This window comes from Erithacus rubecula, assembly GCF_903797595.1.
Source record: "Erithacus rubecula genome assembly, chromosome: 4".
NCBI classification, from domain to species: domain Eukaryota; kingdom Metazoa; phylum Chordata; class Aves; order Passeriformes; family Muscicapidae; genus Erithacus; species Erithacus rubecula.
In genome coordinates, this window is record NC_136686.1 from 4,184,982 (window position 1) to 4,210,249 (window position 25,268).

Here is a 25,268-nt window from a genome sequence, read left to right on the forward strand (position 1 = left end):
GTGGGGTATCTGGTGACTCCTTGGGCCACCCTCTGCTTTTGCAGCTGTATGTAGCATGGATTTTTTTTTTATTTTTTTTTCAGCCCCTCTCTGCTAGAGAAAATTAATGCAGGCAAGAGTGAGGGGAGGCTGTGTGTGTCATTCTTTAGGCGGTGTTTGTTTCTTTGTGTGATGAGAGTAGTGGATGGAGGAGTTCTTTGGGAAACTTACTGGGAAAAGCAATGGCTTCTGAGTTGTATCTGACTTATACCAATAAGGCAAAAAGCAAAATCTTCTGTTACATGAGCAGCAGCTGAATGACTTTGTACCTGGTAATTCTGGGGTGCTCTTCATTAACTAATGCTGTCTAATTACAGTGATAAATGGCCAAGGTTTCTGTGTCTGTGGGATTGAGGAGTGTGGTTAGCAGAATGGATGCCCTGGATGAAGCAAGGAAGAAGATAGTTTATCTGTAAATAATGCTGTTTTTCTCTCCCTCTAACAAAACAGGCCAGTATCAGCTCTACCTGTTCTGTTTCATGTGCTAACATGGATGACTGGGACAACAGCAATGAGTTTATTCAGCGACTGGACTTTTCCAGTTGTGGTGAAGACAGTGAAGACAGAAGTGTAAATGAGGAGGACTCCCTGAGCTTGAGCCCCCCCAGAAACTCAGAGTTCCAGAAATGGCAAGAGAGCAGTCCTCTGCCAGCAACCCCTCAGAGGAAGCTTAGTGAGATATTCCTGAACAAGACAAAAGCTTGGATGAGTCCCACCCTGAAGTCTTCCCCTTCTGTAAGCAAGAGCTGGAGTAAACCTGAGACCCCACTGCACATCACCTGGAAAAAGCTGCAGCTCTGTGACACCCCTCACACTCCTAAGGTAATGGCAGCACTTTGGCAGCTCTGTAGGAGATAAATCAAGTTAGGCAGCTTCTCTTGATGCTCTGTTCAGCACATTTTTGAATGCAAGTGAGTTTTATCTTGAAAATTGGAAAGGCTGTTATGGCTGGCATGTGTACTTTGCTGGCAAGACTGATCAGCTCCAACCAGCTTGCTGTCTGGTTGCCACAGTTTTCCTTTTTGTTTGAAGCAGTTCCTCAGTGAATCTGAGGAAAACAGAGCTTTGTTCTCAGGGTAGCAAATCAATGTGTGCTTGTAGATGGAAGTTAGCCTCCCTTCACCTGTGTCACTGTCCTAAGATGCAGCTTAGCTACTGAGCTAGCTTGAAAGAATGATCCCAGTCCCTGTTTTGTGTGTAACTTCTTGGAGAGGGTATAATATAACTGCTTTTTGTCTTGAGTAAGCACAGGTGGAGACTTGGCAGCAGCTTCTCTGTTCCAGATAATTTCTGGTGTGTGCATGGCTCCAATCATTCCAGACCTGCAGTGAAGCGTGGATGTTGGTTCTCTCTGTGCTCCTGCTCTACTGATAGATTGTTTGTCCCTTTGCTCCAGTGGTACACAGAAGATCAGTCCTTTAATGCTCCTGAGCTAGGATTTAGCTTCTGTCCTCCTCCAAAAACCTGATTATGTGGAAAGAAGGATGATCCTCTAGCCTTATATGATACTGTGTGCCAGTATTTACTGAGGAATGGCCTGCCACTCTCTAGGGGAAAGAGCCCAAAGGGCATCACTCTAAAAGTTTCCTGCAGTGATCCTCTATAAGAAATCTCCCTAAATCTCACCTTAACATGGGTGAGAAGTTGTCCTTGCTTTGGATGGAATGAATTTTCCCTAGTAACTGCACTGTGATTTTGGGCTTAACTTAAGGACAGTGTTGCTAAAACACAATTGTTGCTCAGTAGTGTTTACCCGAAGTCAAGGACTTTTCAGTTTCCCATGTTCTGCCAGTGTGGCTCCATAGCCAGGATAACTGCCAGGAACAAAAACCAGGGGAAAGTTCATACTATAGAATGTCATGTTCAATATATAAACAGAAGGATATTAGCCAGGAGGGGCTGATTAGGGCCCAGGGATGGGCTGGACATCAGTCAGCATGTGCTGAGCAATTGTTAATCACTTGTCTGTGATCTGTTACTCACTTGGGTTTTATTTCTCTTATCTCTTTTCATAGAAATAACAATAATATTTTATTTTAATCATTAAATTGTTCTTTTCTCTACCCATAGGTTTTACCTGTTTTTCCCTGTTTCTGCTCCCCATCCCACTGAGGCAAGCATTGCAGTTGTGAGCAGAGGGTTCACAAGCAGAGGCCTTAGTTGCTGACTGGGGTTAAACCATGATAGAGGTCTATAAAAATCTTTTCCAGGGTGTGCATTGTGTAGATAATATGTTGGCTGGATGATTCAAAACATGCTGCTTATAGTTTGTCATGTTGTAGCCCATAAGCAGCAATTGCATGGAATCAACAATTTATTTTCCTTTCTCTCCTGGGGTAAAGGTCTTGTTTTCCAAGCATGCTGCAAAAGATGGGCTCCAAAGGGCCTAAATCTGCTTTTAGAAAAAGATGGGAGCATTGGCCTTGGAACATTTGGAAGTGATAGCCAGGGTGAGAGAGCAGAGCCCTGTTTAAACTGCAGAGAGCCACCAGATGTGAGTGGAGATGTGGCTCCAGGATCATAATAGTGACACCTCTGTGCGATTGAAAATATTATAAGACTACCTTGGCCTTCAACAGGGAGACTTCTGTTAGTTAAAGGGCTTTTAACTAGAAGAAACACAATGTTAAATAGCCCATTAGACTTTATACCACTCTCTTGAAGCTGAAACAAGTCAAAACCAAACTTATTTTTTAAAAGATTAAGAAGTCAAATCAGAGTGAGTAGATTTTTGTTGTCAGCTCAAGACTGGTGTCTAGGCTTTCCTTGGCCTAAGGTTCTGGGCCAGTGGGTGGAACACAATGGTCTGTGTTCTGTGGCAAGGTGAACTATAGAAGATCCAGAGGTTCCTTCTGAAATGAAGTTCCTGAAACTCTGCTTTTTATTCATGAGAAGAGATCAGTTTTTTTCTTTCCTAGTAGCTGTAGAAAAAAAATATTTCCAGCAACTTTCCCTATCCTAATGCTGCTTAGTGCTGGAAAACTTGGGTGGTGTTCTTGCTCATCTCCTGACAAACCTGTCCTGACCAAACTGATGCAACAGTCCATGCCTGGCAGAACTAGGTCTTCCATATTAATGCAAGATATGATGCAATTTCCACCTCTCTGTAGGAGGGAAAGGGGAGCAGCTGGCTCCTCTTGAGGACTGTGCTTGCCAAAGTGGCTCTGCAGGCCTCACCCAAGTGAGCAGGGAATAGAATATGAAAGGGCTTAACAAAGAATGAAATGCTTTGTGGAAAATGAAAACTGTGGGGACTCAACTAGGGACAAAGGGATTTAATGATTGAGCTATGCCAAGGAAGGGAGCTGAATTCTCCTCAATTTACAAGAGAACAAGAATTTTACTCTGAAATAGCAGCAACAAAAAAATTTCCTGGTTTGTTTGCCACTTTTTTTTCTTCTCTCCATACAGAGCCTGTTGTCAAAGACAGCTTTTCCTTCACCTGCAACCAAGGGCCCACCCAAAGGCTTCAGACATCTGAGACTCACTCCTCGTGCTGACTCTGATGACTCTTCCCAAGCTTCTCTTGTCAACATTAATCCCTTTACACCAGAGTCCTATAGACAAATGCTCTTCCATCCCAAAGGCAAAAGGAAGGCCAGAGGAGAACTGTAAGTGAGCTACTCCTAAGCAGCAGACTGAAATCAGCCTGTTGGAAGGAGATAAGTAATGGAGATGTTCAGTTTCTGGGCTTATTTGCTGACATGAATCATCTACTTCTGTAGTATTCATTGGTGTAGAGTAAATGTTAGCAGATGTATAAAGGTAACAGAAATATAAATAAAAATCAGTCATTGCCTTTGCTCAGGAAGGTAAGTGGGGGATCAACAGCTCTCTTTACTGCTATGGCTGCTGCTCCACCAGCAATAATGAGGCCAGGAGATGATGCCCCTGGACAGTGTGTCCTGTGGGCAGTACTGAAATTGCTTTGTGGAGACCTTCTAAATAGAAAACAAGAATTCCTAACCTGGGACTGCAGTCTTTAAGAGCTCAACTAAAACTTGTTTATCAATACTATAAAATGCATGATTAGGCTGTAAAGCAAGGTTTGGAGGTTCCTTTGAAAGATGCTTTCATTTAAAGTTCAGTTGGATTGCTGCACTGAGATGATACATCAGACTCTCCTAATCTTCTGTTATAGGAATGATCCTCATCCAGCAAGCCAGATTAAACAGGAGCTACCTACAAATGTAAGTGTCTGTACATTTTCCTCCCACAGAGTGGATGTTTGTAAGAGCTTGGTGTTTGATGGAATTTATTCTGTTATTGGAGTATAAACCGTGACACCATGCCAGAGGGTGAACACCTAGGACAGAAAAGGTTTAAGCTGAATGTTTTGTGAACATTTGTTTGAGATGACCAACTTGGAAAAGGTGGAATTGTTATTTGTAAATGTGCCATGGCCAGGTTTGTGGAAGGATGATGGTCCCCTCTAGCCGAGGAGACTGGGATTGCAGGAAAATGGTCTCCATGGAAAAACTCCACCCACAGAGCAAATCTGCTCCCAGGCAACATCCAGGACTGCCACAATTATTGCTTAGCCTTGAAGAAAGCCTCAAGTAACTTGTGAATTACTGAACTATTATTCTGCTTGAGTGCTAATGAAGTTGAGTATGTAATTTAGGTATAAAATTGTGTGCTAGGAAGTATTTTTACTGCCAAGCTTTTTAAGGTAGTACAAAATACAGCTGCCTTATGAAATGCAAGCTGTTGGGAAGGGCTGCTGTTTCATGTGAGCCACATTTTACTGGCTGTGAGAACCAACTCTTACCTCCTCCTCTGTAAGCTCATGTACCATCAACTACAACAATCACAGCAGTGGTTTCTGTGGAAACCACTGTGCAACATGAGCTGCTGTCCCTGTAAGGGGTGCAGGAGGATGGAGAAAAATCACTTAGCCCACTCTTGTTGCTCACTTCATGCTCCAGTGCTTATCTTTTTATTTTCCCTGCCACTAGGCATCACTGTACCAGCAGTTCCTAGATCCCTAGTGGCCATTATTGTAGCAATAATTGTTCCAGCCATTCTGCCAGCTTGCAACCCTTTGTGGAAAAGTGTCTCCAAGTGAGATATCAGTGGGAATACAAACAAATACACTGAGAGAAGCTCATCTGCCTGGGTCAGCAGCTGGTGCTTCACACCTGGAGAGCCTGAGCTGATGCAGAATGGCCTTGGCTGCAGGCAACCTCAGCTGCCAGGGTAAAGCAGCTCTTGTATAGCTGGGGTCACAGGAAGCCAACACACCAAGCTGCTATCAAAATAGGCAATAGATCTAAGGTCTTATCTGTCTTTAGGCCAGCACATTGTTGTTGCTTGCTGTTCATGCCTGACTCCACCAGCTGTGGGTCCCAGAACTGGTCTGGCTTGTCAAGAGAAGGGATGTGATGGAAGTAACCCAAGGAGCCTTAAGCATATACAGCCAAATAAATTTTTTCTTAACTACAATTTCTACCTCAATGGCTAACAAGTCCTGATTTTATGAAACCAACCAAAGAGCCTTGCAAACTTGGCCAAAACAGGGAAGGTAGCCTTGAAGTGGTAAGGAAAAACACACAACAAGTGAAAGGCAATTCCAAGAATTGAAGTTACCATTCCAAGAACTGGCCACACACCTGCACATATGCTGGGTGAACATACAGAATGGGAGAGGGAGCAGTGGTCAGTGACAGCAAGTGTTACAAACCTCTAAAACAATGGAGTCTTTCAGCTCCTCTGTCTTTGCTGTTTTTGTGACTTTGCAGAGATACACTCTGAAAGCAAGCAATATGGTTTCCCGCTACAAGAAGGAGTTCCTGGAACTAGAAAAAATTGGTGTGGGGGAGTTTGGCTCTGTCTACAAGTGCATCAAACGCCTTGATGGATGTGTCTATGCCATCAAACGCTCCAAAAGGCCTCTGGCAGGATCCTCAGATGAGTGAGTGTGCTTGCTGGGGGCTGGCAGTTGAAATGATGGGCATGCTCTTGAGAGGTGTGATGGGAAGGGAGGGAGTGTGGATCTAAAGGCATCTGATGGGTGGCATGAGCAAAAACTGGCTGCTGCTGTACTTCCAATAACAGCTGTGAGAGTGGGGGGAGATAGCACTGTACAACTATTGGATATAAATGTCATGGGAAGAAGGAAGTCACATGCACTGCACAGTGAGAGGATGGCATACCTGAACACCTTGGGTCCATCTAGGTAGTTTCTTTACAATAGCTGTCAAGATTTTGACAAACATGCAGCTGTGCCTGCCTTGCTGTATGGCCAGCACTACCCTTATCTGTATTGACCAGCTTGTGGTGTCCTGTATGCTAAAATAGTCTTTGAAGTTGCTGCCTTAGCCTCTTAAAGAAACTCACTGAGGCGGTCTTTTGTTAAACAGCAGCTCAAGGCATTTGAGCAAGAGCAGGCTTTGTTCTAGCAGCTGTGAGAGCCAGTCTGTCAAAACCTAGAGCAAGGGGGAGCAGAGGGGTTCAGGGCTTTCAGGCTGCAAACCAGGGCTCCTCTGCTGGTGGCAAGCAGCCTCTGTCAGGCTGTCAGCCCTGCTTTCCCTGTGTGCCTCCCCAGGCAGCTGGCCCTGCGTGAGGTGTATGCCCACGCCGTCCTGGGGCACCACCCCCACGTCGTGCGCTACTACTCGGCCTGGGCAGAGGACAACCACATGATCATCCAGAATGAGCACTGCAATGGTAAGAGCTGGGCACTGCTCAGGGCTGGCCAAGGTGCCCCCTTTTGTGATTACATGGGGGGTGTTTTGGCTTGCAAGAAAGCAAACTGGGGCTGTGTTTCTGTGGAGAATTCAGTAAAGGCACATAATGTTTAGATCAAGCTCTGAGTGGTGTTAATGTTTTAGAAGCAGTGAATAACCCTCATATTTCTGGCATTTGAAAACTGTCTGTTTTGGCTGGACTGGAAAAGCATTCCCATTCTGATGCTGAGAGTTGGGACGGTCCAGGTAACACCTGATGTGAGTGATTCAAGAGCTGCTGACTTAAGGGCTGTGTATCTTGGCAAGAACCTCCTCAAAATGGAGATGAGTAGTGACTGGTTGAGATGAAGGGACCTTGCATCCTGACTAGAAGAAAGGGCTGGCAATTGTGGAGGAATGGAGAAGATGATGAGGCAAAGTATAAATGGGGTGCTGCAGGCAAGGTGGTAAACTGCTACCTGAGTTTGCCCTTGGCAATAACATTGCTTGAGAGAAATTGCAAAAGATATCTTTAGCTGCCAGAGCTGCTGAAAGCAAAAATGTCATGTTCATCTTTTGGCTGCACCTGTAGGCTTGGGTCTCAAAGAAGAGTGGTGACAGATGTTTGGAGAATTCCTTTCAAATCTGGTGGAGGCAGCTATGAAATGTGGTGATCATTGCTACAGGATTGAATTGCTTGTGTTCTGTTGGCTGAACAGCTGAGACTAAGAGAGGTGGTGAAAAGTATGGAGACAGAGGCAATGATATCTTCTAGCTCTGAAATATCTGAAGTGTCTCAATGGAGATGCACAAAGCTGTGTTGAATGTTAATACTTTTCAGTCAAAAATCTGTTAGTGGGAACTTAATTTCTTTGTTCCACCATTTTTATGCCTGCTTTCTGCATCTAAGCACAGCAGAAGCAATTTTTGTTCTTCACTGTCAGCAGCACCATCATCAACAGGTCAGCCCTCCTGGCAGGATGTAGAGCTGTAGGCTGGAGGTAGAACTGGAGTTGTTCATCCTTGTCCAGTGGGAGGCTGGGCATTCTAGGGCAGTGGGAAGGCTGAAGCCAAGTGGTGATGTCCCATTTTGCTCAATAGAGCACTCAGAGCTGGTATGGTTGGGGTTTGTCACTAGCTGGCCCCCAAGTGTTCTGGGTAGATAAGTTATTTCAAATGTGCTGTTCCATAAAACCTGTGAGGTCTCAGACTGGTTCTTTTCCCCTAGGTGGGAGTCTCCAAGATGTGCTGATGGAAAATGCAAAGCTTGGGCAGTATTTCCCAGAAGGAGAGCTGAAGGAAATATTGCTGCAAGTCTCCATGGGACTAAAATACATCCACAACTCTGGCCTTGTGCACCTGGACATCAAACCTAGTAAGTGTAGTGCCATCCTCCTATGTGGAGGGTTTTCCTAGTGATCCCTTAAGTGTAGGACCTGTAATAAATCCTTCTGAGTGGACTGATTGTAGAGCTTCAAAGAAGAGGACCTTGCCCTTGTCTTGTGTGTATGGTGTTTTGGGGTAGTTTTTTAAAAATTTTTATTTTGATTTATGCCACTGCTGATCTAAAATTGAACTTTGTCTGATAGTTGGCAGCATTTCACTCCTGTCTCATGACCTTTGTGTAATCCTGGCTCATGGGAACCACCTTCATTCTGCTGGAGCAAGTAGGGCTGCCAGGGAAGATGGGGACTTCCATATTTCCTGCTGTCTTGTTGCAGAAGACTTGGCATTTGTGAGGGTACCTACCTTGGGGGATTAAGTTCCTGCAAAAATAGTAACAAGGTTTTTTCTCTGCAGTTCAGAATAGTCACCTCCAGGGCAATGCTCCCCCATCAGATAGCTAATATTCTTATCCTAGTTCCTGCTGAAATTGTGCTTCTATCTTAGAGGGCAGGAGGAGGGGAAGGTTGATTTCACTGGGATATTTTATTCACAAGATACAAATGTCTTATGCCAGCTGTGTGGCTGAATGTGAGCTGGGCAGAAAGCTGACTAATGGGTGGTAAGCATGGGAAGCCAGTTTCTCTGGCTGCAAACCTCAACTATGACAGGTGGGGTTTTTGCAAAGTTGTCAGGCTGTTGCAGCCTGACTGCTGATATCACCTTATTACTAAACTTCTCTGTCTTGCAGGTAATATCTTCATCTGTCACAAGCTGGCAGTTTCAGGCCCTGCTGGGCAGGAGGAGAGTGACAGTGAAGATGAATTCTCTCCTGGTGTGGTGTATAAGATTGGTAGGTTTTAGCCTACTTTACAGCTGGCCTAAGATTAGGGCTGCCAATTACTGCCTGAGACTGCCATGTCCTGAAGAGATGTGCACACAAAACTGATAGGAATGTCATGAATGCCCCAATTACTCACCAGAATTAATTCCTCTCTAAAGACAAGTCACAGAAAATTCATGTGCTTGTTTCCAGGTGCAGATTCCTTAGTTAGGAGCAAGCTTGCTCCTCTTACTCAGTATTCCTTTGTTGGTGCCTATACAATGCAAGCTTTTATTGCAGAATAACTTCAGTTTGCTACATTACATTTAAGTTGCTGGTTCTTTGTCTCAGGTGACCTTGGACACGTGACATCCATAACAAACCCTCAGGTGGAGGAAGGAGACAGACGGTTTTTGGCCAATGAGATTTTGCAAGAGGTACAACTGCTAGAGCAGGGCAATGGGGAGAACAGGGTGGGAGAGCAAGTGGGGAGTGACCAGCTATAGAGCAGTCATTAGTGTAAATTGTTCCTCTCTTTATCTTTTCTTCTGTCTGGTCTGGCTGTGAAATCTGTGAAATTTGCACTTTAGCATGAAGTATAATGGTGTGGGTCTTATGTAAATACATAATTCATGTGTAAATACTTCATAAGTAGTTACCATTGCAACTATCAGTGAGACAAAATCTTTATCACTTTGAAGACATTTGATTTGCATATCGGCTGAAATTAAACTACAGGATATGATTGAGGAATATTTTTACTCAGATGCCTTGTAAAACAAACACTGAACAAGTGGTGGGAAGGTGGGAACACACCTCTTAATCTGGCTGCAGTTTTGTCACTCTGGCCAACAAATGAAAAGGCATCAGTATTGAACAACGAGCTTGGGTGTGTTATTGAGTTCAGGTGGTGACAATAGGTGTTATTCAGTTCAGGTGGTGGCAGTTGAGGTCAATATCTGTGCTGCAGGTGGATTTAGGAACGGTTAGATCCAGAAATCAGGTGCAATACTCAGTCTGAGTTGGGCATGGGTAGTTTACTGCCTTGTGTGAAGGATGAAGGAACATGGGTGTTACTGCAGTGACCCCAACATGGCCTGCCAAGTCCTTATGGCTGCCTGAAAGCCAGCATGGTGTTGGTTAGTGGCACTGCCTGCTGCCACTGTTTTTTATCCTGAAGAGGAGAAAGCAGCTCCCTGGGGTGGTGAAGGCAGGGCCACACACACTTGCTTGGCTGCTTCGTTCTGAGCTCATAGCCCACCTCTCCTTTGCTTGGTGCAGCCAGATGTTCCTTTCTGACCCCTCTGTCTCCTCTCTGCAGCAGTACTGCTACTTGCCCAAGGCTGACATCTTTGCCCTGGCCCTGACGGTGGCTCTGGCGGCCGGGGCGGCAGCGCTGCCCCACAACGGGGCCCTGTGGCACCACATCCGCAGGGGCAACGTCCCACACATCCCCCAGAAGCTTCCCCACCGCCTGCTTGAGCTCCTGAAGGTGAGCACATAGTCCTGACAGGATGGTGCCTTGGTGTGACAGCAGTGTTCAGCTCTGAACTGCTTTGCCTTGCAGCTCATGATCCACCCTGACCCAGCACAAAGACCTTCTGCCACAGCTCTCACCAAACACCCTGTTCTCCGTCCTTCCTGTGGGAAAGCTGTGCAGCTCCAGGAGCAGCTGAATGTGGAGAAATGCAAGACTGCCATGCTGGAAAGGTAGGGCTGGCTTGGGCACAAAGGGGAGGAGGTGTGGGCACAACCAGCTTTGAAGAGAGGGTGGTAGTGCTGGGAGAATGCACATGCAGAAATCCCATCAGCTCCTGTGCCTGGAGCTGGGGGATGATGGGGCTGTAAAACAGGGACCTGCAGGGCCCAGGCAGCAACTCTGCCTTGGAGCTGGCTGAGCTACAGCAGTGAAATCCTGTGCTTCCTGCAACCACTGGTGATGCAAGATGCTGATACAAGCTGTAGCCAGTGGGCAGATGAGGAACTGATAATGCACTGAGATATTCCTCTTCTTTCTATGCTTAGAGTATTATCAGGGGGTGCCAAATATGCTTTTTCCCCTTGTTCCCTCTCACTGCTGTTGGCAGTAGTGTTTTGAGGTGCTGGGATTTAAGAAATGCCTCAGAACCCCTCTAAGTGCAGTAGTCAGTTGGGGTATCAGTAGATTTTCTGTGTAGACAGAATAGTAAATGCTCTGGAAGAACAGCAAGTACCAGAAAGGGAAGAAAGGCAATGGAAAAGAAGCATATGCCTTTATTTAGGTATTTATTTATGAGATGAAGTTGATCTCAGTTTCAGCATCCACAACTATCTGAAACAATGGGAGGAAAACTGACCCAGGTGTTCTTATACTGGTGTTGCTGACCTGATACATTAGTTTTCTTCCGGTAAATCTTCGGAGCTCCTACCTTTTCAAGCAGAAACACTAAGGGACAGCTACAGTAATCATCATGTTACCCTCCAGGCTGAGAAGTTGCCCCCTTCCAGCAGCAAGGAGTATTACAGTAACCCTCTTGTGCAAGATTGTTCATAGTTTGCTTCCATAGCTGGTGGGGATTCGTGCATGACCTGGTTTTCTTCCTTTCCTCTTCCTTCCATCTCCCCCCTGCAGGGAACTTAAAGCAGCTCGCCTTGCCCAGACCCTCATGAAGGACCAAGCCTTAGGAAGTGCCAAGTTTCAAGAGTCTGAAACCTCTTCTAAGCAGAAGAGCAAGCGTCTGGTGGGAGGGAAGAGCTGTCGCTCGTTTAGCTTTACTCTGGGTTTCTGAATTTTTGTGTTGTCCAAAGACTGCTGAATGGCCTTGTGAAAACAGAGGGTCGGCACAGACCAGTGCCCCATATTCTGTCATTTTCTTTTTATTGGTTTTATTTTTTGTTCCCCTGTTATGAGCTGTCGGCTGAGAAAACAATGACTGGCTTACAAGTGCTGGATAATGGGATTTAAAGTTCTCAGTCTTTTACCTGTTTAATTTCTTGTGTAACTGGCCTTGCTATAGACTCAGTGTAACTCCGCTGTGACAAAAGGATGCTTTCTCTACTCACTTCCCTCTTTCTGGAGTTGAGCCCTGTTAATGGTGACTTACTGGTCTTAACACTTAGGTTGGCTGCATCTTTAGAGGGATGATAATGGCTGATGCTAAATGGCATCTACAGCTGTCTTGTCCTAGGAGCAGGCAGAGACTATGGCAGCCAGTTTTAGCTGCCCATTAGGAGCCAGGCTGGTTACACAGCGGTCCTGGGGGGCTCAGGATGCAGCTGGAGTGATGTTTCACTGTGGGGGGGACACAGAATAATAGGAAATACTTTGAGTTAACCAATAGTTGAAGAAAAACATTCTTTCAAATTTCAGCAACACAACTTTTGTAACTGGGTGTGCTCTGACTAGTTAGCCCCCGATGCCTGCCGTGTTTTCTGTCAGTTTGGGAGGATTCTTTGTTGATGCAGAGAGAACTGCAGTGTGTTGGCAGCTGGGTCTGTCTGCTCCCCTTTGCTCTTCAGTATCTCACGGTGGTGCAGCTGCCTGCGAACTGCAGACTTTCAGCAAAGATGAGGACAATTAGGGCTTTTCCAGCTTTTTGCAGTTGCCCATGTTAAAGGCGGTATGTATTTTGTATTTGAGATGTAACATCCCCTTTTGTGTTTGTGTTGGTCGGACAGAGCGCTGCGGTGCTATGAGGGAGAGCTCCGCACCCCGCTCATTCCCAGCTTTTACTGCTTTGGTTGATGATGCATTGCACATGCTGGCTTTTAACTATCGTTTCGTGCGAATAAAGCTTTTATCACATTTTTAACCGATGACCGAGTGGTGGGATTTTGTTGGGGTGTTTTCCCTCCGCGGCAGCGCGGGGCCGGTTTCCGTGCGGACGCGCTTCCATTTCCCGTTCCGGCGCGGCGCGGAGGGCGCGGGGTCGGGCGGCGGGGCCGGGCCGGGCCGGGGCTCCGTGCGGCGCAGCTTCAGCCCTGCTTTTCCCCCCGCAGGCTCGGCGGCAGCATGTGGCGGCGCCCGGCGTGGCAGGTAGGGCCGGGCCCGGCGCCTCGGGGCGGGAAGGGGCGGCGGGGGAGCGCCGCGGGGCCGGGGCCTGGCGCTGCGTCCCTCGTGGGGAGGCACAAGTGCGAGCGCTCTCGCTGCCCTGGAACCGCGTCCGCTTCTGCGAAATGAGCCTTTTTCCTAATTCCTGCACGTGGGCCTCTAGTACAAGTGTTATGGGTTGTTTTTTGGTTTATCGTTATTATTTGCTGGAATAACGGCAGTTCCTTCACTGCTTTCCCACTTGCAGTACTAAGGGTTTTGTGTACTAGATTTACCTTGGGAGCACGGGTGTCAGTGCATGCACTGCTCATTCCAGTGCATGGATGTACTTTTTGGGACGGTTCTGCTTCATTTCAGATATCAACTGTCAGACCTCTTTGTTTCTAAAGACTAACACTCAACTAAACCCCCACTCTGCTACAAACCACCTTTCCTACTTATTTATTTAAAAACTGCATGTCCCAGAAATAACTGCTGGAGGTATATCTTTGGGCCACACTTCTTTCTAGGCAAGTCTTCAACCTTGATTTAACCAAATGTTCTCTAAATAATCTTACTAGCTTCATTTGGCCAGATTTCTTTGCTCAGCTCCCTTGTTGGTTACCTGGAAAACAACATACTTGCAGAACCTCAGCAAATGTTCAGAAAATGAGATGTAAAGGCCTGTGAGTGCTGTTTGTGTCTTGGAAACTCACATTTCTCTGTTCTGTCAGGTGCTACGCCAGTTTGTGAGACATGACTCTGATACGGTTACCTCACTGGTACTTGAAAGATGTAAGTAACTCCTGAGATGCCATTTGGTGTTTACTTTTTGTGTTTATCTCAGTTTTAGAGAAATAGAGCAGGAGAGAAGCAGGTAGGAGCAGTAGCTCCTCAGTTTAGGAGCTAAGAATGTGCTGTTTCAAGCACACAGACTCTGGAGTGGTTTCCTGACTGGTCTCTGTCAGGTGAAGCAGCACAAGAGTTTAGGAAGTGCTTAGGAGGTGCAGGCAGTTGTGATGCTGTCCCTTCAGGAAAGCTGCTGACTGCTGGCTTGCCATGCTTAGAAACACTGTAACTTGCCTCTGTGTGTGTGTTTGGTGTCTGTTTCAGCCATGAATCGTGTTCAGCTGCTCGGTCGGGTTGGACAGGATCCTATCATGAGGCAAGTGGAAGGAAAAAACCCTGTTACCATATTTTCCCTGGCAACCAATGAGATGTGGCGGACAGGAGATAGTGAAGTGGGCCAGGGAGGTGAGTCTGCACGAGCAACACGTCCCAGGTCATGGCTGCAATGTCAGCAACACCACACTGCAAAATCTCTGGGGTGCAGGAAGGCTCCTCTGGGGTCAGCAGAGATGCTGGTGCATTTGTGTGTCATTTGTGTGATCTGCTGTTGACCTTCCTCAGAGAGGGGAATATGTTGAGTGGGCAGTTTGTCAGAGGCATAGCAGGCTCTGTACTCCTGCAGTTCAGGATGAGAAGAGTAAAGAAAAGATGATTTTCTCATTGATTCTGTCATCAGTTTGCATCTACAGATGCAGTCTTATTCTCTAAATTCTGTTCAGTGTGGAGTGTCTGAGGGCTAGAAATTGACAGCGTGAGCACTGTCTGACAGAAAAAGCAATGTCTTGGTTTGGACTGTGCTTCTGCACAAGAATTTGTTTGGACACAGATAAGTGGAACATTTAGTTCTGGAGTCAAGTGGGAGATGGAGTGCTAGTATACTTCTGTTTTCAAATTGCTTCTCATAATTTGAGAATACCAATGTGTTGAAACTGATTTGTGTGTCTTGTATCACAAAGAGGATTTGGCATCTACCTCTGTCACTTCTGTGTACCTCAGGTGACATCAGTCAGAAGACAACATGGCACAGGATCTCTGTCTTCAGACCAGGCCTCAGGGATGTCACCTATCAGTATGTGAGGAAGGGGTAAGTCAATAATAAGTGTGGGTGAGGATACAATGCCTTAATCACAGATTGCTGCAATAGTTATGGTGACCAGGAACTGTAGTGAGATACAGGTGCCATGAAACAAGTTAGCAGAGCTGCTACAAACAACTGATACAAAAGCCTGTGTGCTTTGAATCAGATTCTGGATTCAGCCTTTTCATCAGGAAGTGTAGTGCTAAGGCAAGGAGTCACAGGCTCCAAGTGAAAGGGGAAATTTAGGTTGGACTTATGGATGTAATCCTTACTGTCAAGGTAGTGAGGCCCTGGCAGAGGCTGCCCAGAGAAGCTGTGGGTGCTCCATCCCTGGAAGTGTTCCAAGTCAGGCTGCATGGGGCTTGGAGCAGCCTGATATAGTGGATGCTATTCCTGCCCGTGGCCAGGGGGTTGGAACATATGGTTTTTTGGATCCCATTTCAACCCAAACCCTATGATTAGAGTGAACAAGAGCAACACAGTTCTCTGACCAGAATGAAATTCTTGTTCCTTTTCAGCTCTCGAATCTTTGTTGAAGGGAAGATAGATTATGGTGAATATACAGATAAGAACAATGTGAGGCGACAGGCCACAACAATTATAGCAGGTAAGGAGCAGAGCACCAAGGTGCCCCTTGCCCCTCTGAAATGGAGCCTGGTTTGGCTTCATCCTCAGTATCCACATTCAGGGATTTGGAGAGAATAATTTGGAGAATTAAACCAGGTTTCCTCTGGCACTGCTTGTGAACACACTGAAGATGAGACAAACTGTTGGTGTCATTTGCTTACCTCACAGAATGGACAGGGAGTAGACTTGTGTCTTGGATTGGAACAACAAAGAAAACAAGCAAACTCAATTTTTTCCTTAAAATAGCCTCCCACATCTTTATTGTGGATAGAGCTGATACTGTGTTTCTTTTGAGTGAGGGATAAATTCATTTGTTACACAAGTATGTCTAAAAAACTAGGACAGAGGAAAGGAGGGGGGAAAAAATGGGGAAAAGAACAATCATTCCTGGATGTTTCTGCAGCCTCTTTAAAAACTAGCAGTGCTATAAATTGCTGGAAGGGAGAAGCATTTATTTTTTTTAATGAGTATCCTCCTAATGGTTTCTTGTTCAAAAGACCCAGTCTCAAGACACTTGAGAAATTCCTTGGACTTGATGAAGTAGCAACTTCCCATAGTGCTATAGGGTGTTGACATGGGTAGTGTAGACTGAACATGACAAAATAAAATGAAATTGAGCTGTAACTGATGGCAGTCAGGAATTAAACCATTATTTTTAAATGTTTCCAGTGTTTTCATCAGTTTTACCACACTTGTTTCATAGTACATATGATCACCTTGAATTGTCTGCTTTCAGAGGACGTAGAGAAAGAACCCTGTGTTGGACACTGTTTTGTTTTGTGGACTTTTATTTTGTTCCAAAATCCACATTAGCAACTTATTTTAACACAAATACCTGGGATTCATGGTGTGAATCAAGGCAAAACAATGCTGAAGATGAATTTTTTTTTTTTGTTTCATTTCAGATAATGTGATTTTTCTGAGTGATGGCTCTGTAAGAGACAAGGTATGATGGCCTGGATCCGAGCACTAAGGACATTTCATTCCTTTTCTCAATGCTTCATAATTCTGTAATCACATGTATTGCTGTAGTTTCTTTAAGAAATAAATAAAATGTTTGTACCTAGAGGCTACATCTGTGTGTTCTGTTTTCCCATGTACTTTGTTATGATCTTTTGGATTCCCTTTTGGTTTTTTTTTGCTTCTTAAAAGGGAAGGTACCCCAGGCAGCTGTACCAGTTCTTGAACTGATGAATACATAAATGGGAGTCACTCTGTGCATCTTCAGCCATTTTCAAACCTTCTGTCCTTGGCTGCCTTAATCTCCTTTCTGCCTGCAGGGACTGCCAGCCTGCTCCCCTCTCACTGTTGACATTCTTCCTCTGTTCTGTAGGTGTCATTCCCTGTTTTTCCTTCACAGTTGGACAGTTCAGTTTTAAAGCAGAACCACTGGTCCTGCTAGTGCTCAGCTGGAGATTTGTCACAGACCCAGAGGAGGCCTCCTGTGCATTTGCATTTCCCCCTCTGCTGATCCTAGGTGTTGTCTCTCACCAAACCCTGCCCAGGTCTTGCTTGTTGTGCTCTTTGGTGTAGGATATCAGCATTCCCATCCAGTCCCTCATTAGGGTGCTGTGCTGGAGAAGCATCCACACAAACATCTTAAAATAATTAAGTGCAGAGTCCTGAAGCTCAGTTCTTCCAATCTTACTTTGGTGGTGTCACTTGACAGACCAAAATCCACAGCAATACTTCAAAAAATGAAAAGCAACTTGCCCCCTTTTCCAGTTTCCAGTTTGAGTCCTTTTAAGAACAGGTTAAAGAAGAGCAAGAAAAAAAGCCCAAGACCTACTATCAGCTAGTGGACCAACCACCTATTTTTCTTAGTTTTTCATTATACCTGATGGCTTCTCTATGAAAATTACACTGTATTAATAAAAATAAAATGAGATAATCAAATACAAATTAATTTTATAATGATAAAGGAGATCAAGATTAAGTTTTATTTAATACCTCTTTTGGATATTCACATTTTGGAGCATTTCATAATGTTCCCAAAGTTTAGGTGTTTTTTTTGGGGGGGGGGAGTTGTTTTTGTTGTCTGTTCTTTGGGGGTTTTTTTTGGCTTGTTTTTGTTTGTTTATTTTTTGAGAAGAGATGAAGTGTCCAAATGCTTACAATGAGACAGCTGCCCTCAGGTAATTATAAACATTTTCTTACTGACTGCTTAAAACATTGTTCTCTCAAAGTGCAGGTGTTGATTAGACCAGACAAATGTTCTGGTGGTGGGCAACCTAGATGGAGAGTCTTGGTCTTGTTTTCTCATCCAAATTCAAATTAATTCAAAAAATTCTGAGGAGGATCAAACCCCAGTGCATAACCAGGAGTTTGGTGGGAGGTTTTACATTTACAAGTTTGCATTACCTTCTGCAATACCAGATAAACTGGCTGTGCTGCATTGCTGGAGTTAACCAGCCAGTGGCCCACAGATTTGATAGCAGAAACTTGCCTTTCACATTTAGATTGTGATTTGATTTTGACCTATGTTGATCATGAAAGCCACTCTCTGTAAAAGGTGTTGATGATACCAATTACCAGTAGATAGGATTTCATATCACCAAGAAATAGCTGCAGTTGTTAATTATTTCTCTTTCATCATGATGGATCAAGTAGAGACAAAGTAGCCACCATATGAAGAAGGAGAAAATTCCATTTATCACTAGGTGGGGGATTCTCCCAGTCTAAAAGAAAGTATAGTATGAATAGTAAATTTGTCTCCTTCCTACACAGCAATCTTTTCAAGTAGTTCTTAGCTGTTTTGTTTTTTATCTCATGTATGTCAGGTTGTAACTGCTCTGGAGAAGCATTGGGACATTTCTTCTCTGTATTAGAACTGCAACTCTTCAGTGGAACATCAAATGTGATAAAGTCTAGCAGAATTCTAAGTGAATGATAATCATCTGGAAATAATCAGAACCTCAGAAGAAAGAGACCCAACACTACTAAAAACAATGGGAAAGGTAATACAATTTGCAGACTATTACAATTTACAGATTGATAATACTCTACTAATTCTATTGCTAGGGTTATGTGCTGGACATAAATTGCTTGGGGAAGAAAAGAAGGCTATGTCTATGCTCTGGACATTGAGACTAAGTTATCCCTTGGTATAAATTTCATGGGAATGAATGGATTTACTCTGCTAGTTAACCTCTCTTACTCTGTTGGCTTTCCCACAACAGGCTGTGTGCTGGGAGAACCATCTCCTGTTACCTGTGCTGTCTTTTCCTTCAGAGATGAGAGATTTGTCCCAGTGTTCAGTCCTCAGTGTAGGTGTTATTTTCCAGAGTTTGTGCATTTTTTCACCACTATTACACATTCCTGTTGTATAGCAGGAATTGCTGATAATTATTCTCTTCATTAATGTAGCTATTTGAGAGAAACTTCTAAACTTGGCCAACTGCTTAGCCTGTACATTTGAATTTTATGTACTTGTGTAGCTTTTCTGTTGACTGTACTGCAGGGCTTCAGCCACAGGGAACTCCAGGCTCCTTTCTTAGCCTGTAAAAAAGTCAATTAAAATCCACTGAAATATTAAATTGCAGTTGCATTTTAACACTGCCAGTATTGAACTGCGTTTGAAATGCTTTTCTACAGCAATGGCCCACAGTGTGAAAGGTGAAATATAAACCTCAATTCTCCCACCAGCATTATTACATTGAGCTTGTGTGGTTACATGTTCACAATTGAAGTGAAACAGAGATAAGAATCTTGCACTTGCAAGTGTATTTTATTTAGCTGGCTACCACAAAATATGTGTTAGAACAGCTTTTCTCTGAATTCCTGCTGCTGTTTTGGCCCATCAGCTTTTCTTTGCAATGCACTCCCATACCGCTGCCATTTTTTTTTTTTTAATTTACACTAGAGACCTTTTCAGCAAGAAAGCAGGTGTTTTATGTGTGTGAGCAGCATTTCAGTGGGTGGCATACAGGGATTAGGCACAGGACAAGGTTTTATTTCGGAGGGGGGCACACGGCCGCTGTGGGGACAGCAGGGCTGTTCCCGAGGATGGGAAGGGATCCCGATGTCTGCTTGGAGAATTGTGTGTAAACACAGCAGCAGCGTGGGCAGCCAGGGCCTGGAGTGCTGTCAGTGCAGGAAACACGGATGTTTGATCGATCCCAGCCCTCAGGTTACCTCAGTTAACACGGGGGTGTTGGAGGCGCACGGCTCGCGGGTGTGAGGATTGACCCCCCAGCCGCAGTGCTGCTGTTTGCTAAGGGATGCCCGATGTCCCTCGTTCCTCGCTTGAGTTCCGCCGGCTGCCCGGCTTTCCCCGCCGCCGGGACGGACCCGCGGTCCCCGGCAGTGGTGTTACCCCGGTGAACAGCGGCTGTGCGCGGCGCTCCTCGGGCCCGGCCCCGCCAGGGCGGCGCCGCCATTGCCGCCCGCGCCGCCAGGGGGCGCTGCGGCGGCGGGGGGCGGGGCCGCGTGAGGGGGCGCGGCCAGAGCCCACGTCCGAGTTCCCAGGGCGACGGGGCTGTCGCGCCGTGACGTCACGGTGCTCCCCGATGACGTCAGGCGAGCCCATGCGCCGTGGCCGCCGCGATTCTTCGTGACGTCACGAGGCCGGCCGTGACGCGGCGGCGGCGGCGCTGGGAGCGGGGCCGGGACCGCGCTCGCCGCCCGCCCCTCGCGCTACGGGTCGCGGCTGGGGCCGCCCCGGTGGCGGGGACGCGGCCGCCCCCGGCCCCGCCCTCGCCCCGGCGCTCCGGCCCAAGATGGCGGCGCTGAGCAGCGGCGGCAGCGCCGAGGGGGCCTCGCTCTTCAACGGGGACATGGAGCCCGAGCCGGCCGCGCTCGGCGCCGCCTACGCGGGGGCCGGCAGCGGGGACCCGGCCATCCCGGAGGAGGTGAGGGCAGGCGGCGGCCGCACGGCCCCGGGGCGCGGGCCCGGCCGTGCCGGCGGGGGAGGCAGCGCGGCCGCGGCGGGCAGGGCGCGGGTCCCGGTCGGTGCCGGTGCCGGTGCCGGTCCGGCCCGGCTGCGGCGGAGCGCAGCTCGGTGCCTCTGCGGCCGCCGTGCCCGGCCACGGTGCTGTGTGCGGCTGTGCCATCGGTTTCCCCCGATGGGTTGGAAACACTCGAAACGCATTTTAAACCCAAGGTTGGGTTCGGTTCGTGCCTTTTGTGGTCGTTTTTTGCACAAAGCGTCTTAGGAAATGTTAACGGCCAGAGCACCGTGGAGGCAGCGGGGATGTCAGGCCTTGCTTGGTGTCTTTCTTACATACTTCCTGTGTTTTTTGGGGCTTATTACTTAACTTCCCAATCCCACGGGGAGCCAGCGGTACTACCTGTTTTGCTGGGGCTGAAGAGTTGCGAATGCCTCCGAGATGTTTTCGGTGGGGGCATTAAACAGCAGGCGCTTGGCAGGTTCGGGCGCTGTGGGCATCCAGGGCAGCCCAGCCTGCCCGGGCCGTGCCCCGAGGCTGCTCTGCAGGTAAATACACATGCCAGGAGCTCTGCTGTTTTCCTCTCTCATCTCTGAGCAGCCCAGCCCACCTGGGAATCCCTCCTCTCCTGCCTCCAGCAGGGAAAATGAGCTGGATGGGACCAGCTGCTATCAGAGGGGTCCACTTGGATTCCGGACTCCCCAAACGCTGGGGTTGTATCCATTTTATTTACTAATAGCATACTGGATTATAGTGGAATTAGTGAGTTGGGAAGTTTGAGGAGTGCTAGAGCTCATGCTGGGTAGATGGCCAGAAAGGAGAAGTAGGGAAAGGGTGGATATTTGCAAGTTGTGAGGTTGATTCCCTCGTTTTATGGAGTTCCAGACTTACTTACTTGCTGAAGGTAGGCAAAACTCAGCAGAACACATCTATTTTACACCTACCCAGCATGGTGATTAAACACCTTGAGTAATGCCAGTCCAGTCTGAACTTTCCTGAGTAAGGAGAAACTCTCTGCTGGTTGAGAAACCCAAACACCTGAAGAGTGGGGTTTTACAAACATGCACTTTTAGTAGCAAAGTGAGGTTTAAAAGTATCTGAATTTCTCAATTATTTCTGTCATTAAAAAAAAAATCTATGGAATTAATCCAGTAACTGGTTTATATTGTGGCCCTTGGAACAAAAAATACAGCTGAGCTGCTTAAACTGAAGTATAGAAGAGAAGAAAGGGAAAAGCAGTGGCAAGAGGCAAGAAAATTTTTAAAAGACCATTTTCATACTGAAGGGGGTGTTTGTGAAACTGCTCTAAGTCACTTGAACTTCAAAAATGTTTTAGACTGTGCCAGTAATTAGATTTGATTCCAAATGGTAAATTGCATAGTATGGCTGTTTCTGTTTCCATCCTGAATATCTTCCCTGGATGAGGCAGAGAGAAAAGTGGTCCAGCATGTGGAACACCTGCTGAGCATAAAGGTTGATAGGTTGTTGGTATGGGTGCAAGTATGTAGGAAGTGTGTGGGGGATAATCCTGTATTATTTAAAAGCAAACTCCTACACTGGAAATACTGAAACACATGGGTCTCAAGGCAGAGCTGGTTGTAGAGTTTTTGTTTTCTGATGTGGTTTTGTTCTGTAGTTAACTTGTTCTTCCTCAAGTTGTAGGTAATTAAGTTTTGTTTACTGTATAAGTACACTTATTACTTCACCTAAACATGCACCTTAATGAAGTTCAAGCCCAAAAATTTGCTGACACAGTTAAAATGGAAGCTATCCTAAATACTAAAACAAGCAACCTAAAGTGTAGTGCAAGTTCAAAGTGACATAAGTCAGAAAAATACTGAAGTGCTTGTAATTGACTCATGGCTGTAATGTAAGTACATGTTCTAATGTTTTGTTTCATTGGTTGATGACAAAGTAAATCTAGGCTTTAAAAGTAACCTTGCTGTGGAAGCCTGTCAAGGAGCATGACCTTACTTATTTAAGGCAATACCTGAAAAGTTTTCAGTTCCTGGAGTCTTTAGGGAAATACAGTCCTGATTTCCAAAAGGCAAACCTTCAGTCCTGCACTCAGTTTCTGCTTTTAAAAGGGGAGCAGACAAGAAGAATTTCTGACAGATGTTGAAGTCATCTTATGTGGGAAGATAGGTTGTAAGCATAGTGCAGAAGGCAATCTTTCCCAATGAATTGCAGCTGTACTGATTACCAAAGAGTAGAAACAGCCTTGCCTGCCCAGTAAAGGTGAGTGTTATCAAAGTGTGGAGTAGCTGTACACAAGTTGCAATTGGAATTGGGGAACCAGAGCGTGCTGCAGTTTGGGATGGAGTCTGTTGGCTGTGCTGTGAGGAGGTAAGGGACAGATGAGGGAAGAAATGCTGTGTGAGGGACAGACAGGGCTGGGTAAGGGACAGGCTGGGGTTTAGACAGTCATGCAGAAAGAAAGAAGGAAACTTGCAGAGAGGAGAGAAGGAGTCAGTGCTGTGTGAAGCTGCCTATCTGAGAAAAGGAGTCAGAGTTGCCTGAGAGAAGTCCATTGAGAGAAGGCAGGAAAAGTTTTTAATATAGGACTGGTGATAGTGCCTGTTGTGTCTATCTTGACATAATTACTGCTGTCTTACACACACTTGCTTGTGTGTTAGAACCCTCTGGTAAACAAGATGTTCTGTATGGTAATTGTAACCAAGTGCTCTGTATTGGTTACAGCTACATCACTGTCCCTTATGAATTCTCAAGGGCTGGGGCTTTGAAGAACAATTTTAAACTATATTGTTCAACTCATGAGCAGTTCCTAATTGAATAATGAATTTATGTCTTTAGAAGTTGCTTTGGTAGCTGAAGTGCTGTTACTAAAAATCTTCTAAAAATGAGTATTATAACTCTTTGAATAAATAGTATAATTGCTAAATCTGTTTTCACCTGTATTAAAATTCAGAGTTGGTAAGGGTGGGTAAGTCATGGAAAAGATACAGGAAATAGCTACTTCTTGCAGACAGAAGGATTTGGAAAGAGTAGGGGCAAGTGCATTTAGAAGAGATTTGTTCCTCTTGCTCTCCCTGTTTTGGTTGCTGGTGCTGGGAGGCCTCGGATGCGAGCTGGCAGCAGAGGTTGGCTTATTCCCCAGCAGGAATTCTCAGGACAAGGGATTGTTTGGATGGAAGGTTTTCAGAACATTACAGGGTTGTTGATATAGTAAGGAGTGTGTGACAGCTGGGAGGAAAGGTTCTGCTCTTGTTGCTAGAGATTATTTACACCAATATTAAATAATTCAAATGGGATTTTCTGTACTCAGAGCTTTGTGCCCTAAACTGCTCTTTGTGAGACAGAAATTACTTTGAAGGCTGTGAAGTGAGGGCCTGAGCTGCTAGGTGGTTGTTTTCTAGGCAGCAGTGCTGGAGTTTATCCTGCATGAATATTATTTATAAATTTAGAAACCATAATCCTGTGAAACAGATTTTAGAGTAAAATGGAGAATGGGTGAAAAGATAGAATGAAAAGGCACCTCTAACTTAAAACATGAAGTAAGTGATGATAATGTAGGTGCATGAAGTAAAAGTGGGGTTGATTTCATTGCAGTAATATTTAGGGAACCTATGGTGCTGGGTATTCAAACAACTTTCCTTTAGAGTGTCTATTTCTCTAAAGAGTTTACTATTAACTTATTTGGAAACTTGAAACCTTATGAGTGGTTTTTTACTTCATTGCTTTTGTAGTTTTGGGAATACATTTTGTGTTGAATCTCAATTACGTTTCCTTGCATTTGTATTCAGTTATTGAGCTAACTTCATAGTGTGTGAGTGGCATCCTGTTTAACTGTGAGGACAAGTTAAAGCAGAGATTGATGGGAAGCACCTTGTAGCTAATATTCTGCTGTAGTATATCTCAAAAGATAAATGAAATGTTTCTTTTACATAGCATGGAACTTTGGGTCACAGCTTCCAGAAAGGCATGGTTTGGCTGAGAGAAGTCTAGAGCAGAATACTAGCAGTGATGTAAAGTCTGGAATGTCAGAGCTTTGAAGAAAGACTCAGTAAAACTTGGAGTTGTTGGAAAAAGAAATGGAAATTGTCAAATCTGATGCAAAGAAGAATGCAAAAAGCTTGTTTGCCAGGCTTGTGCCAGAAGTAGTGAGTTGAAGTGGTAGCAGAAGAGATGGTTCCATGTTACTATGAGATGTTTTTCTTCATGGCTAGGAATAGTGAAGCATGAAAATAGACTTTCTGAATTTATTTATAAGCTGTTCATTAATAGACTATCACCTCAACAGGCAAACCTGTGTCAGGAATGATGGGGGAAAGTTGATCCAGGTTTAAAAAAAAGACTAAGACTTTGGTAACATCTCATCTTTTTTTTTCCCTTTCCTTTTTTTTTTAGGGTTTTTATGATTTATTTCTGGCAAGGTAGATCAACCATTAGAACACAACCTTGAAGTACTTAGGTTTAGTGGGGAAAGCAGAGATTTCTTCTTATGATGTTTTTCCCAAAAGTGAATAGGATTACCAGCTCTGTCCTGTGGCAGCTTGCTTGATTACACAAAACTTGCTTCTTAATAGAGTGGTGGCACCCTCTGGAAAGTTGTGATGTCTTGAGAGACTTGTTTCTTATCTCTGTAGATATCCACAAACTGGTTGGGAACAGAATGTTTAGTACTGATTTTTTTATTTTTTTCCCCCTGACTTACATTCTTGTTTCTGAATTCCCATTTGTATTTTGTTGTAGTCCTTAAACTCAAAGACACCTTATTTTTAAAGCTGTTCTAATAATACCCTTTTTGACACTTGTTTAGCCAGGAATGGCAACTCTTTTGTTGCAGAAAGTTAAAAATACTGTAGACCAAATGCATTTTGGGTTTTGGCTGTGTTTTTTGTTTGGTTGGGGTTTTTTTTAATGCAGGTATCTTTCAATTGCAGCT

At 45.3% G+C, this 25,268-nt stretch overlaps 3 protein-coding genes across 4 annotated transcripts in view; all 3 read left to right on the top strand.

The window, feature by feature from the left end:
- The first annotated feature begins 27 nt into the window (after positions 1-27).
- Positions 28-11,915, top strand: WEE2 (WEE2 oocyte meiosis inhibiting kinase). Of its 2 annotated transcripts, none has more exons than XM_079304777.1 (12): positions 28-46; positions 490-861; positions 3,451-3,650; positions 4,181-4,229; positions 5,781-5,953; positions 6,587-6,708; positions 7,936-8,082; positions 8,842-8,943; positions 9,265-9,350; positions 10,235-10,405; positions 10,481-10,623; positions 11,525-11,915. In XM_079304777.1, exons 2-12 carry the CDS (start codon positions 529-531, stop codon positions 11,679-11,681), a joined length of 1,683 nt encoding a protein of 560 aa, XP_079160903.1. In that variant the 5' UTR covers positions 28-46; positions 490-528; the 3' UTR covers positions 11,682-11,915. The 2 variants fall into 2 exon arrangements, with proteins under 2 accessions (XP_079160903.1, XP_079160902.1); XM_079304776.1 differs by lacking the exon at positions 28-46 and adding an exon at positions 178-285.
- An 849-nt stretch (positions 11,916-12,764) lies between these two features.
- On the top strand, positions 12,765-16,549 carry SSBP1 (single stranded DNA binding protein 1). The gene is made up of 6 exons (XM_079304780.1): positions 12,765-12,928; positions 13,657-13,717; positions 14,036-14,176; positions 14,768-14,855; positions 15,368-15,456; positions 16,382-16,549. Exons 1-6 carry the CDS (start codon positions 12,905-12,907, stop codon positions 16,426-16,428), a joined length of 450 nt encoding a protein of 149 aa, XP_079160906.1. The 5' UTR covers positions 12,765-12,904; the 3' UTR covers positions 16,429-16,549.
- A 3,384-nt stretch (positions 16,550-19,933) lies between these two features.
- The window catches only part of BRAF (B-Raf proto-oncogene, serine/threonine kinase), an 80,905-nt gene continuing 75,570 nt past the window's right edge, over positions 19,934-25,268 (top strand). The window contains exon 1 of the mRNA XM_079304773.1: positions 19,934-20,326. Coding sequence (XP_079160899.1) covers positions 20,195-20,326 — 132 coding nt within the window. The 5' untranslated portion in view covers positions 19,934-20,194. The remainder of the gene's footprint in view (positions 20,327-25,268) is intronic.